The sequence below is a fragment of the Heterocephalus glaber genome, unplaced genomic scaffold (genome assembly GCF_053883595.1).
Source record: "Heterocephalus glaber isolate CG9 unplaced genomic scaffold, H.glaber_assembly_v1.0 deba00001428, whole genome shotgun sequence".
Taxonomy (NCBI): Eukaryota; Metazoa; Chordata; class Mammalia; order Rodentia; family Bathyergidae; genus Heterocephalus; species Heterocephalus glaber.
The window spans coordinates 1228246-1242606 of NW_028258293.1; the positions used below are offsets into that span (position 1 = coordinate 1228246).

Here is a 14361-nt window from a genome sequence, read left to right on the forward strand (position 1 = left end):
TTTGAATAAAATGGTTAGAAAACAGACAATGTACTAAAAGTTCAGGCTATTTAAAAGCGTATAAAGGCTATAAAATCAAAAGCATAATTTTCAGTTGAAAATCATTTCATGGAGGTCTTTGATTTTAATTTATTATGCTTTTAAGATTTTAATTCATATGTAAGAGAAAGATACAAGAAATTGTTAGGTTTTACTTTTGTCAGCCTTTACTAGTTTTCCATTCCTACCCTTCTCCCTACCTGTTATTTCCTAACAATTAATTAAATAGTAATTGATACATTTTAGGGTGTCTTCTATAAGAATCCTCATCCCAACAGCTTCAGATTTTTCAGTTTTTGAAAAATGTAGAAAAACATAGAAGTTTATTGTATTTTGAAACTTGAAGAAGAAAAACAACTTTGGAAAACCAATCCCCCTTTATTCATTTGGCTAATTGTAATCTATGTTAGTGAACGTAAGTTTTACTATGTACCTCTCTTCAGTAGGACATCGTGTTTTAGGAGTGAGCTTTGAACAGATCACCAGCATAAAACAAGCCATCTAGTAATCTACTTCCTAAGTTGATTGAATAGTTATTTGCTTCACTCAGGTGTATCTTTCTTTGGGAAAACCTAATATAAAAAATTAAAATTTCAAAAAATAAATGCCAGTTTCCTTTAAAACTTAAATTATTACGTAAAAAAGCAATTTGAAAATAAGATTTTAGAAACACTTATGTGAAAAAGGTGTATGTACATTATATTAAAGTCAATATCATTGGTGTCTTTTAAAAAAATAGTTGATTTAGCTCAGTGGTGCCGCCTGCCCTGCAAGCACAAGGTCCTGAGTTCAATCCCCTGTACAAAAAAAATAGAGTCAGTTGAGCATAAAAGAATTTTTATTGCTCTGATACCATTTGACTAAATAATGCAAAACATTTTAACCTCGGGTGGGGAATTTAGCTCAGTGGTTTCGCTGCCTGCTGCGCAAGCACAAGGACTGGAGTTTGATCCCCGGTACCAAAAAAACAAAACAAAACATTTTTAACCTCAACTAGGGTCCTCTAGCAGACATCTTACCTTTGAGTTAATTTCATAAATCTTTAGGATATTAACTACTGTAACAACTAGATTTATTTTTCCGTCTTTCGGTATTCATAATCATTTTAATGTCATCACATGTTTTTTGGATATTTATCTATAATGGAAATTGCAAAACCTATGAATTCTTCTGTTCAGTAAGTTAATACCATTTGGTGTATGGACTAGAATAAGAATTTATTATGCTGTCTTATTTCTGTAATTGCTGTCTATCGTATTCTTGAATCTGAACTTATAATATGGAATTAACCTATTTTAAACTCAGTGTAGGAATGTTGATTATAACAGTCAAAGTTATTTTCCAGCTATAAAATATGCTGTTCTTTTACAGTTAACATAATGCTGATAACTTACCATCTGGTAAGTTTTATTTTTCCAGTACTTATAATAAAACTGCACTGGTCTGTTCACATTTAAACCAAGAATATCTCTGTGACATGAGGGTGTAACGTGCTGTTGTTGCCTTGGATGGAGTGAAGCTAGCTGGTTCAGTTAGTGACAAAACCCTTCACACTAAGCAGATGCCACTCCTTTCTAAACAACCGTGCAAACTGACTGAACTGTGATACCATTAACAATGGCCTGTGTAGCTGACGTTAACTGAACATACCGAGTTACTTACTGCATGTTTATTGCCACTTACTTTATCCTGAATGAATGAAACCTTTCATTTCATCAAATTTTATTTTAGATGAAGCCAAGTCACATTTTTTCATGTTATTTTGTACTCTTACTCATTACAAATTTTAGTTCCTCTTAGATTTCTGAATTTATTAAAGCGTTATTAATATAAACTAAACCTAAACATGGAACTTTTTTTTTTTTTTTCTGTATCTGGAATCAAACTCAGGACCACATGCTTGCCAGGCAGGTGCTGTGCCGCTGAGCTACATCCCTAGCCCTGGAATTTTTTCTTGAAGAGCTTATTCGGGAAAACTCTTATTAGCCGTAGAGAATAAGTATTAATTCTTTAAACGAAAGAATACCTAATTGTTCCTGACATTTATTAAGACTTCAGAGTACTTTATTTTGCAAGTAGGAAAAATAATTCCACCTCATACCTTCACTGCAGCAAGCATAGAATCCCTTGCATTTGGTCCAGTAGTAATAATAGGTGACTGTTGCACATAGCAGATGCTTAGGAAATACTTGTTTCATGAGTTATTATTGGCCAGGAACTTTAAAAAACTTATCTGCCTTTTACAGATGAGGAACTTGAGGAAGAATGTAATTAAGTAAGTTGTCTAAAGTTACACATTAAAGAAAATAGAATGAAATGCAGACAAATTTGGCTCCAGAACCTGTGGTCTTAACCATTCCACTGATGATAATAGTGCATAAGCAATACATCCAAATGAGTTTATTCCTCTCCTGAATTATCCATTACAGATCATGTGCTTATTAAAAAGGACTATTGTTGAGTAGCCCTACTTTTGAATGGCCGGCTCCTTGTATGTTTTGGCATTGCAGAAGTGCAGACTAGCATGGCCCCACCTTGACGCTCATTGTCAGGCAGGCCGCTTTCTTTGGCTCTGTCATTCAGCCCTCGGCTCTTCCCAAGCAGAGGATCCTTTCTATTGTCTGTACCATCACATGCCCAAATCTCTTGCCTGTGATCCTTCATCCCAGCTGCTTCACTCAGTCCACTAACCCATTCTTGTTTGCATAAAATTCCCTGCATAGTATTTCTCATTTCTTCTATTTATATTAACTCCACCTCATCGTCAAAACTAAACCTTTTATCTCATCATTCCAAGGAGGAGCATGACCCTGTTGTTGCTTTTCTATTCCCACTTTGGATTCTGTTTGTAATATTAGTATAAGAATATATGCTTTCCCTGTTTTACATACATGTAATAAATGTAAAATACATAAAAAGCACTTGGGAAAGTTTAATATGCCATAGGAATTTACAGGATAAAGTATTGTCACAAATTGAGTTGGGTTTAAAATAAGCTGTTAATAAGTTTTGATAGGCTCAGCTTTTCTGCATCACAACGACAGGTGGGTTATTTATTTATATAGGCCTTGGAGACATCTAAAACACAACCTCATTTGCTTTTAAACACTTTTTCTAGTAGGAAAATCTGAAATTTCTTCTGACTCGATTGTTCTTCCTCCCTTCATGCTTGAACTATATTCCATTTCTACACGACTACCTCTGCAAATTCCCTTTTACAGATTTTCTTTCAATTTCATAGAGTCACAGGGATCATCTAATCTGCTGGTTTTCATCTTTGAGAAGCAGAATCCTTACTGTAAGGCATAGAAAGCTCAGTGTTGCCACAAATAAACTTAGAGCTGCTGCACTGGAAGGGACAGTTGGAGGAGCTGTACTTGCTGGCCTCTCTCAGCAGTCCTGGAGGGGCTCTGTGAGGCTGCTGAGACTTCTCAGAGCACGGTTTGAAGCCTGGTAACAGGGTCTACTTATTGTTTCTGTGGAGAGGGAGACAAGACCCAAAGAGAGTTGGTGAATTATTCAATGTCAGATGACTTACAAAAATGACCCTCCACTTACTCTCATATTGTTCTGCGTGTTTGTAAGTAGTAGTATGCTAAACAACCTGTAACCTTTACAATGTTGTCTGCAACTCTTCTTGTAATGGATGTAGTGGTAATTTTGTAATACCCTTCTACCCAGATAATTAACCTAAGCCAAATTGTAATCATTCTATTCCTCATGGCACTGTTTGGTTCAAGAATGAGTGTGTTGGGAAGGGGAAGGGGATGAACATAGGGAATTAAGATGTATTATGTGCACATACCAATTCCCCACAAGAAACATAAACATTATTTACTACAAAAATGTACTAATGAAATATGAGTATGTGATCCACCTCTAACAAGCAGGATGTAGTTCAAGGACATTTTTTGCTTTCTCTTTAAAAAGAATCCCAGAATGAGACAGTCACTATATGACACCTAGTTACTAGTCCAAGGAAGAAGGATCTTACAAATGGAAAGTGGAAAAGTGAAAACCATTACACTTTAGGGACATACACAGCATGCCCAAATCAGCCAGCAGCATGAGCTGCGTCGTTGTGGGCTCCCTGCTGCGTGAGAGTAAATTTCCTTCCATGGTGATTTAGTCACGGTTTTCTGATATTCGTACCCAGAGTGTCTTCACTGGTATTCCGACATTATGCTTTTAAAGAGTCTTGAGTTTTGTACAAAATTATGGAAGATCTTGGAGTGTAAACTGGAGATATAAAGGAGGCTTTATGACATCTATGTAAAAGTGGACCAGGTTTTCTTCTGGTCTTTTGGTACCTAACAAATTCCTCTTGACTCCCTGATTGTGTTTTTTCCTGTTTCTCCAAAACTCTACCCTGAAGTCTCTGTTCTTTTTTCATAGTTTTTCTTTCAATGAGGTTATCCAGTACTCTATAATTCAACCATTCAGTTTATATGGATGGCATATAGATATACATTTCATATTCCACCCTCTCATTTCTACACACACACACACACACACAACTTTGCTTAGATTGCCTCAAAGTCCTGGGATCAAGCCATTCTCCTGCCTCAGCCTCCCAGTAGCTGGACTAGAGGTGCACATCACTGTGCCTGGCTCGTCAGTTCCGTATTTTCACCTGCCTGTGGGTTGTCTCTTTCTGCGTCTTCAGCTCTGACTTGTGGCTGGTCGCATACCGCCTTCTCCACTGCTGTCCTCCACATCCCTGAGCACTCCCACAGACCTCCTTGCAGAAGAAGCCATCTTGCTCTCTGGGAAGTGGGTCGTCACTGGTGCCCTGAAACGCCATTTGGGGAACTCCTCGTGTGCTGCTTTTCGTAATTTGAAGAAACAGAACCAAAGTATTTTTTGAGAATAGTGACAGCCTATGACTTGGGCTTAATGACTTCTGCCTTGTGGGCTTTTTTTTTGGCGGGCGGGGAGGTACCAGGGCAGACCTCAGGGCCTGTGCACTGGGCAGGACTCTGTCCCTGAGCGGCATCGTGCACTCTCTAGGGTTCCTGACGGTCTGTCTCAGAAACCTTTCTCTCTGTGTGGTCTTAAATACACTCATCAGTGAAGGAGACTTTCCATTTTTGCCTTTCAGTCTTCACATTGCGTGGTCTGCCTTTTCATTTCTTCTAGTTTTACCTAAACACTCTGCAATACCTTTTTTCTTCCTTCTTTTTTTAGTCTGTTATATCCTTAGGATGTCTCATGTTTTCCACCCTCCATTTTCAATGTCATAGGCAAATCATCTCATGCCTGGATTAACATAATAGCCAGATTTCATTCATTCTTTTCGACACACTAACTTTACTAAGATACTGGCTCCATGTATCACTTCTAAGCACCTGGCACAGTAGGTACTTGGCATATGAAGAAGGAATGATAGGTTGAGTAGTTCTCTTTTGCCTGCCAAATCAGGTCCCAGACTTCTTTCTCTGGCTTTCCAGAGCCTCCATGGTTTGGCCCATTCTGCTTTTTCAACATCATTTCCTGCTACTTCCTCACAAGCATCTTCCATTCTAATGTAGTGTAATTCACAATTCTCCCTGCCTTTTTGCTTTCCTCCTTAAAACCTTGAAATGCCTTCTCTCAGTTTACTTTTATTAAACAGGATTGAGGCAAGAAAGAGGTGGCACAATGAAATTGGTAATTGAGGAAAGTGTAAGGAGAAGTTATTTGCATAATTGGGGAAAGAGTCAAAGGAAACCAGGGGTTTGGTGAAACACTGAGGGGATAGAAGTGGCGCGGATGAGTATGCTGCTGGATGGAGAACACTGTCGCTGAGCTGGAGAAGAAGCCACAGGTCAGAGCTGAGACTTGCCAGGTTGTGGTCATGAGCGGCAGCAGCTGGGGAGAACCCTGGTTTCCTTCTCTTCCTATTCTCTGGGTGCCTCCCACCCAGAGGGCAGAGAAGATTTGCTACAACCAGAGATCAGCCACACAGAGCACAAGGCCCTGTGGTGAAAAGATGGGAAGTGAACGAGAAGAGAGTGGATGGTACCCAGCCTATTGCTCACCCTCAAGACGCAGCTCAAGGCTTGTCTCCTTCCTCAGACTTTCTTTCAGTACTGTAGTCATGCTGACTGCTTTTTATACTCGATACTGATTTGCTTGTTTTTCTGAGAATAGAACACTATCTCTTGACCCACTTAGTTGCTTCAGCAGTCATTTATTGCAATGCGTATATCCCAAGGTGGTATGTCAGCTAAGACCAGTGAGTTCTTTCTTCTGGATTTTGAACTAGGCCTAAGATACAATTGAGTGGATTTTGTCTGGGTGGCTGAGGCTGTGTAACATAGAATCCTGAGGTATCAGCAGCTCTGTTTTCTGATGCTCCTATTTCATTTTCCTTCATATCACACTCTTGGGTTTCCTCCTACCTCAGTCGACTGTACTATATCTGTCTTCTCTGATGGCATCTTCTCTAACCTGTGAATGCTGGAGTTCTTAGGACTCAATCATTTGTCATCTTCTGTCCTCTGATAACTTGTTTCCATAGCTTTAAATACTACTTAGAAAATCATGTAAGTATATTTTATTTAGAAAAAACAAAATACTAATCAGCTCAGTAAAGAAAATAAAAATTTTCTGTAATTGTAACATCCTAATATATCAGCTTTTTTCTGCTAGTCAAGAGTTCATTACTTATGTAAGTCTTAAAAGCTTTACAGATTGAAGTATATTAGTCAGGATCCTTCATTGCAAGCTTGGTCAGCAAAGAGATTTACTGGAAGAATGTTAATGACATAGGCTTGAAAGTGACTGGAAACAAGGGAAGCCGTGCCGGTCCAAGACCACAGCATGTGACCAGGTCTGCGGCTGGTTGCTGTGTACTCCAGTTTGCATCACACGGCTGACCCTAGTGGGTGCTGCTGCTGTTGCAAGGATTTCACCATTGCCCGTGGAAGCCTGAAGTTACTGGCACTGCCCTAGCTGTGTACAACAGAGGGATTTGCAGTAATTCTTGTTCTTTGTGATACTAGAGTCTGCTACAGTGTGCCAGGGCAGGCACACTGATTAGCAGAGTCTGGCCTGGGGCTTACAAAGCAATTCTTAGCACTTTGGCTCCTGTGGTATACAGTGAGCTCTTCTAAGTAGAGTTCTTCCAAAATACAAAGGGAGTTCAGATGCTGTATAGACAGAACTATAAAAAATCAGATCCCTTAGCACTTAATAGCATCCATATACACAGAACAACAGTTTAATCAGTAGCACACTAATTCAGAAGTTGATATGTTAAGATTTTAATGTGTTTGATTAATATCTGCTAACCTGCAGTTGCCAGTTATTTTTCTAAAATGCACATTTTGTTAAGTTACTCTAGTAAATTGTGCAGTAGTTAGTTCCCCACTGTCTCTGGGAGAAAGTTTAAACTCTTTAGCTTTGCATGTGTGTTAGTTAGCTTTGCATTGCTGGGATGTATACGTGACACCCGCAATTTAGCCACTTAGCAGTCCAACCTGAGCTTCGCTCGGGCAGTGCATTCGTTTATGTACAGATTGTCCTGAGCACTGCTCAGATTCTTGTTTGCATGAGATACAGTTGCATGGCTGTTTGTTTTATATCAACTATTTTTGCATACTTTTTATTTAGAATGTTGTATTAGCCTTGAGATTTGTTTCTAGTGGAACCTAATAATAAGTTCTGGTTATTTCCTTTACTAATTCCTGTTTATTTTTGAAAAGTAACCTATAATTTTGTGCTACAATCTATAAAAACTCTTATGGTAAGTACATTAGGTATACCTTTTATGCTTCTCCAGAACTCAGTGATATTCTTTTACAATACAAAACAGATGTTTTTGGGACACTGAGACTGAATAGGAAGGAAGTGGCAAAAGATCTGCAAAAGAAAAAACTGAAAAGGGGAGAAGTGTTAGCATATCAGAGAGGAAAAGTCTGTGTTATAAAATGGAAAGACAAAAAGACGACTCCTTATTGTCAACTGTTCATAATACAGAAATGATAGAACTGGAAAGAAGAAATAAAACTAAAAAATTCCAATAGTGGTCAGTGATCATAATAATTCTTTGGGTGGTGTTGACAGAGTTGACTAACATCTAACAAGCTATCTTGTAATCAAAAAGCAATTATTAGTATAATTAAAAATATTAGTATAAAATATTTATGTACCTTCTGGACCAAATGGTATAGAACTTGTTCATTTATTCAAAACAGGGGGCTTCAAAAAGACACTTGCAGTAGACCAAATAATTGAAAAATACAGGACAGCAAAACACCAACCAGAATGTCCATCACTGACATCTTCACCATTACTTTTATTGGTTAGACATTTTGTTTTTATTTTTTTAAATGAATTTTATTGGTACATTTTAGGTAAACAGTATAATGACATTCATCATTGGAAATTTGCACCTTTACATAATCTCTCTTGGTTCTTATTTTTTCCCCATTCCCCTGCCCGCCCTTCAACCCCTCCATCCCTCCCTATTTACAAAGACTTTGTTTCCATTTTTTCATTTTCTCATATTAATTCCATTCCCTTCTTTCCTTTCCCCTACCCCTCCCACTTCCCCTTCCCCTTTGCCCCTTTTCTTCCTGTTTCACATTATCTATTATACCTTTTAGTCCTTGGTTACACTTTCAGTTTCTCTGGGTAGACATTTTATTGAAATTATACCACCCATAGAAGAAAAGAAAGGCCAACTTGTGTTGTTCAAAGAAAGACAATAATGCAAAAAAGAATTCAAAAAGAGACTAGATACTACTGTAATGTTGTGTTATGTATTGAATGTTTTAAGATACACCATAAACAAAAATTATTGAATAAATTTGATAAAACTCATTTTTATATTTCCTGTTATATTATAAAAATTAATGAAAAAATATGCAGTTTTTGGTCATCCCATATTTAAATAATTGGACTGGCAAGTGGTTAAAGGAGGAGAGATTTAATTTGGCTTACACTCTCAGAAAGTTCAGGGTCATCAGGCTTCAAAGCATGAACATTATGGAGAAGGATATGGTGGAGCAGAGCCGCTTAGTTCATGGTGGGAAGAAGAACAGGGAAAGGCCCAGAGAGGAAGGGGTGAAGGACCGGACACAGACCCCAACATCACACCTCCATGACCCAGCCAGACACACCCAAGTGTGTCCCACCAACCCCTGGGACAGGTCCCAAAGCCAGTCTACATTGACACATCCTACCCCTTGTCAATTTGTAACCCAAACATATCTTCTTAAACCATGCTTAATCTCCAAATAAAAATAATAACCACCTTGTAATTCCACCTAACATAACACAGCTCTGCTGTATATAACCAGAAACAATAGTCCCTTCCCCAAAGTTCCAGCAGTTCCAGTATTTTTCAAAAGTCAAAGTGAAAGTCTCTTTTGAGACTCAAGGAAAACTGTTAGCTGTTAATATCTGTAAAAATAAAATAAAAGTTAAAGTAATACCTCAGTTAACAAATGCATCTGTTCACGAACAATTCAGTTAGCAAATAGAAGTGTTCAGCAAAATTTTGCCTCCATTTGCTGCAAACTCCACACCAGGTGATAAACATGACTGTGGCCATCTTCCTCACATGAGCCCAAACACAGCCATCTTCCCCCAGAATCACGGGATGAAGTTTGTGAACCAATGTACCACTGTACCTAGTCCTCAGGTACAGTAGTACAAGGTAAACATTCTCTTGCCAAAAGGGAGGAAGAAGGGAATAGAAAAGAAGGACCAAGGCAAGGCCAAAAACTCAGCAAGACAAACATTAAGTCCTATAGCTCCATATCTGGGATCTGAAGTACATGATGGTAAAACATAAGTTCTAAAGCATTTGGATACCTCATTCCTATGGTCTTTCTTGCTGGTTGCTACCCACCCAGCCTCTCTCAGGCTGGCTCCTTTCACAGCCTACAGCTTTCCTTGGCCAGTGTTTTACATTCCTGGCATCTCTGACTTCCTGGGGTCTCCACTGTACCTTCAGCTTCATTCTCACTCACAGCCCTCACAGGAGCTCCTTGCTTGGCTTTTCAGATTTTCCTATGAAATATAGAAGCCTCCTGAACCTACAATTCTTGCCTTCTGCATGCTGATAAAACTAACATCATATGGATAATGTCAAAGTCTGCTACTAGCTTGAGCAGTAGCCAGGACCCTTTGGACCTTGGCTGCAGCAGCCTGAGTATTTGAATGACAGCATGGTGAAATGAATCCTGTGTAACTAATTCCTTAGGAGCTTGAACAAAGGCCACAAGCCCTCTTTTCTCAAGTGAAAGGTTTACACTTTTGCACCCTTGAGCCTGCAATAGGTGGGGTCTTGCCGATTCCTAAGATGCCCTTAAGGCATCTTTCTTCTTGTCCCAGAACAAAACACTTGATTTTTGTTTTGATGGTGCTAATTTTTCCAGCAACCACATCTCTTTGGGTCCCAACTTCACCTGTGGTTCTTTCTGGGCCAAAATTTAAGTCTTTCAAATTTTTTTCTGGTCTACCTTTTGCTCCGGGGTGTCACTATAAATCTGGCTAAAAGAAGCCAGCAGAACCCATGCCATAACCTCAATGTTGGGCTGTCATACTGTTTTCTCTGCCAGATTAATTAATCCACTCCCTTTAACATCAAGTCTCCTGCAAAGTCTCAGGACATGAAGAAAATACAGATAAATTTTCTGCTAGTGTTAGATACATGGCTTCTAGTCCAACTGCCAGTAGAGTCCCTGTTTTACCTTCTACTGAGCCTGACCTTTAGTGTCTGCATTCCTGTAAGCATCTAGTTTTCTGAGCTCCAATCAGAACCTTCACCAGGCTCTGCTTCAGCATTCTCTGGCTTCTCTAGTCTGCATCTCCAAATCTTTCCAAACCCCTCAAGCAGATTAGTTCCAAAGGCTTCTAAACTAAGTGGTCAGGTCCAGTCATGGCAATGATCTCCCTTCTCAGGTACCAATTTTCTGCACTAGTTTTTGTCACTGGGATACAATACCCAATACCAAAAACTTATTTGGCTCACAGTTTCAGAGGTTTTTAGTCCAGGGTTGGCTGTCTCCACAGCAGGAACCTCATGGTGGGAGGGCATGGTAGAATAAAACTACTTGGTCCATGGTACCTGGGAAGCAGAGCAAGGGAACAGAGCCAAGGAGGAAGTGGTGAGGGACAAGACATAGATCCCAAGGCCATACCTCCATGTCCCACCCAGACACACCCAGGAGTGTGCTTCACCCATCTCCAGGGCAGATTCCAGAGCTAATCCATGTTGAAACTTTCCCAACAACCACAACATACATATCCCTTTCAATATTTGAATCCTCCCAGATATTTCTAATCACAGCTGCCAATATTTTCTTCCTTTTCCTGTGATAACATGTTAGTACCAGCAATATATTATTTCTGTTTCCCTGAAAAATACTATATTCTCATGTTTCTATTCCTTTATGCATGTAGAACATTTTTGCCTGGAATGTCTGTTGCTTTATTGTCCTCTTTGCAAATGTATCTTTAAAGGCTCAGTTCAGATACCACATTTTCATGTAAGGAATTCTTGATGCTTGCATCCAAACTCTTTCTTTCCTATGCTTCTTATATATTCCTGCGATACAGCACTCATCACATATTTTAATTATGTAATATTTTTCTTATTAGATAGTGAAGTTGGGAATTTACAATGCCTTATTATTATCTTTTTATATCATATGTTTAATGAATAAGTAATAAATGAAAACATCCTATATCTGGTTTGTTGGTTTATTAGCTAGTATATTCTTACTAAGTTCCAAGGTCATGAATTCTACCCACATGTGATGGCCTTGTCTGTGTGTGTGTGTGCATGTGTGTGCATGTATGTTTAAAGATGGACTTTGAGCTGGTCATGGTGGTGCATGCCTGTAATCCCAGCACTCTGGAGACTGAGGCAGGATCTACATGAGTTCAAGGCCAGTCTGGGCTACAAGGTGATTTGAAGGCCAGCCTGGATTACATTGAGAGACCGTGTCTCAAAATAAAAGAAAAATGGACTTTGAAACTGTCAGCAGAGTCCCTTGCTTTTATGAAATATTTACAACAAATCTTGTGTTTATGTTTTTCATGTTAAGGAATTAAAAAAAGCAGCTTCAGACTTGATTAAGTCCAAGGTCATATGTCAGTATAAGATGAAAGAAGAAAATATCAATCTAACAATTAAAGAACAAAAATTGGAAGAACTTCAAGAAAAACTCAGCATGGTATTTCCTTAAATGCATTCAGATTTATAAAATTAATATTTTTAAGTAATTTATAGGAATTTCAGGATTATAACACAAAATGTTCCTTCTTTGTAGATATATACTTAGTTTACACAGTTAAAATGTTAATTTAATATCATAGTAAATATACATTAGTTACTAATGAATGTAGTTGCTAATATATATAGTTATATGTTGTGTAATATATAGTTAATATACAGAGTATATGTAATATTCATAGCAGTACATATTACCACATAATATATGTCCTAAAAAAGCTAAAGTATTATGAATCTGTTTTTAACAATTAGGTAATTTTTGGGCCGGGGATTTAGCTCAGTGGTGCCACCACCTGCCTCTCAAGCACAAGATCCCGAGTTCAATCCCCAGTACCAAAAAACCCCAACAAAATAGTTAGGTAATTTTTGCCATTAGCAATGGGAAATTCATAGTTGTAAACCTCTATTGGGTCCTATACCTTCTTCAGTTCACTGTAGCCACTGTTACAACCACAAATAAATGTGGTTACTGTGGAATAATAATAAGTCATGGCACTCAAACTTGTTGAGCATTGAATTGTAGAATTTGGTAAATTTTATATCATAGATTTCAAATTATTCAAATTTTTAAGGAATTGGAATTAAATAAGAAGATTAATGAAGAGATTATCCATATTCAAGAAGAGAAACAGGTAAGTAATCATCAGATACTTTGAAAGCCAGTAAATATTTTTAGAAATCAGCTACAGTGTGGGAAATGAATAAGTTAAATAACAAATGGAATCCATGCCTACCTACATCAACATGTGGCATGTAGTAAGTAATGGATATTGAATAGACATAGGTTAACTAGACATATTTTTTAACTAGCCAGTTATATACTTTCTTTTTTTAAATGAAATAAAAAATCCATTTTTTCCTTTGTTTAGACCTGTGGTATCATTAAAGATTAATTATTGAAGTGTATTTATATTTTGGGAATGCTTTTTTTTTTATTGTACTGGGGATCGAGCTCGGGACCTTGCACTTGGGAGTCAGGCAGTGGCACCACTGAGCTAAATGGTGGCCCCAGGAATGCTTTTTAAATTATTATTATTTTCTTATTTTAATCTGTTTGATGTTTATAATTGTCATGTCTTTTTAAAAGTGTATGAAAGAGAACTCCTATTTTTCTTTCTCTTCTGCTTTTCCTCCATTTGTTTCATGATATCTTATCCATATAACATTTATAATATTATAACCCACATAACATTTTAGTAGAAATATATTTGAAATCTGGTGGGTAGCAAGCCAGCAAAAGTTTATTTTAGTTTTGAATTCTTCACATTTTTAAATGTCTCTGAATCTTAGAATTTTAAAAACCAGTTAACATTTAGGTGACTGTTGGGAATATTATTTGTAGGAAATCATGTAGTGGAGATTATTTTAGATATTAAACTATAAAATGTGCCATTAGTTTAATATAAATTATTGAAATTAAACTATAAAGATAATGGGTTGAGAAACTAGAAAACATATATGAAGAATGAATTTAGAAACATCCTGCTATCCTACATCCTACTAACATTGTTAAAATTGATACATTCTGTCTATATATTTTGGAAGGATATCTTCACTTCTTTTCAACATATGCAGCAGTTACTTCAACAACAAACTCAAGCTAATAATGAAATGGATGCAGAACTGAAAGCACTGAAAGAAAAAAATCAGGTTTTTTATATATTATTTTATTACAGTTCTGTCTAATCAGCTTCCCTGAGTAAGTGCGTTTATCCGTCCAGTTTTATCAAGGCCCTTTGAACTTCAGGGTAAGGTAATGGACTCTTGCATCAACTTTTAGTATCAGTGTCCTGAGTAATGAATGTAGTTTTTTAACATCTAAGTATCTAGTTAAATATTAAATTTTATCAAGCATCTGACTTTATTTTATGACAGAATGAATGGAGATTTTTGTCTTGGGATTGTCTCCAAGGTCTAAAACTAAAATAGAAGGTGAAAATGTCAGTCATATTTTAAAGAGTAGTCAGCCAGCTCTTAGAAGTTTGGGGGCAGCTCTGTCTTCCCGAGAGTGTAATAGAACTGCCATTGTTACTGCAGTGACCCCATATCCTCTCACCAGTATACATAAAAAGTGACTGGGGAGGGGAAGA

General features: G+C 37.6%; 1 protein-coding gene across 3 annotated transcripts in view; it reads left to right on the plus strand.

The window, feature by feature from the left end:
* Ccdc73 (coiled-coil domain containing 73) overlaps positions 1-14361 on the plus strand; it is a 100268-nt gene that overhangs the window by 64463 nt on the left and 21444 nt on the right. For all 3 annotated transcript variants that reach the window (XM_021263981.2, XM_021263991.2, XM_021263989.2), the window contains exons 10-12: positions 12084-12212; positions 12844-12903; positions 13817-13921. In XM_021263981.2, the coding sequence (XP_021119640.2) occupies positions 12084-12212; positions 12844-12903; positions 13817-13921 (294 nt within the window). The remainder of the gene's footprint in view (positions 1-12083; positions 12213-12843; positions 12904-13816; positions 13922-14361) is intronic.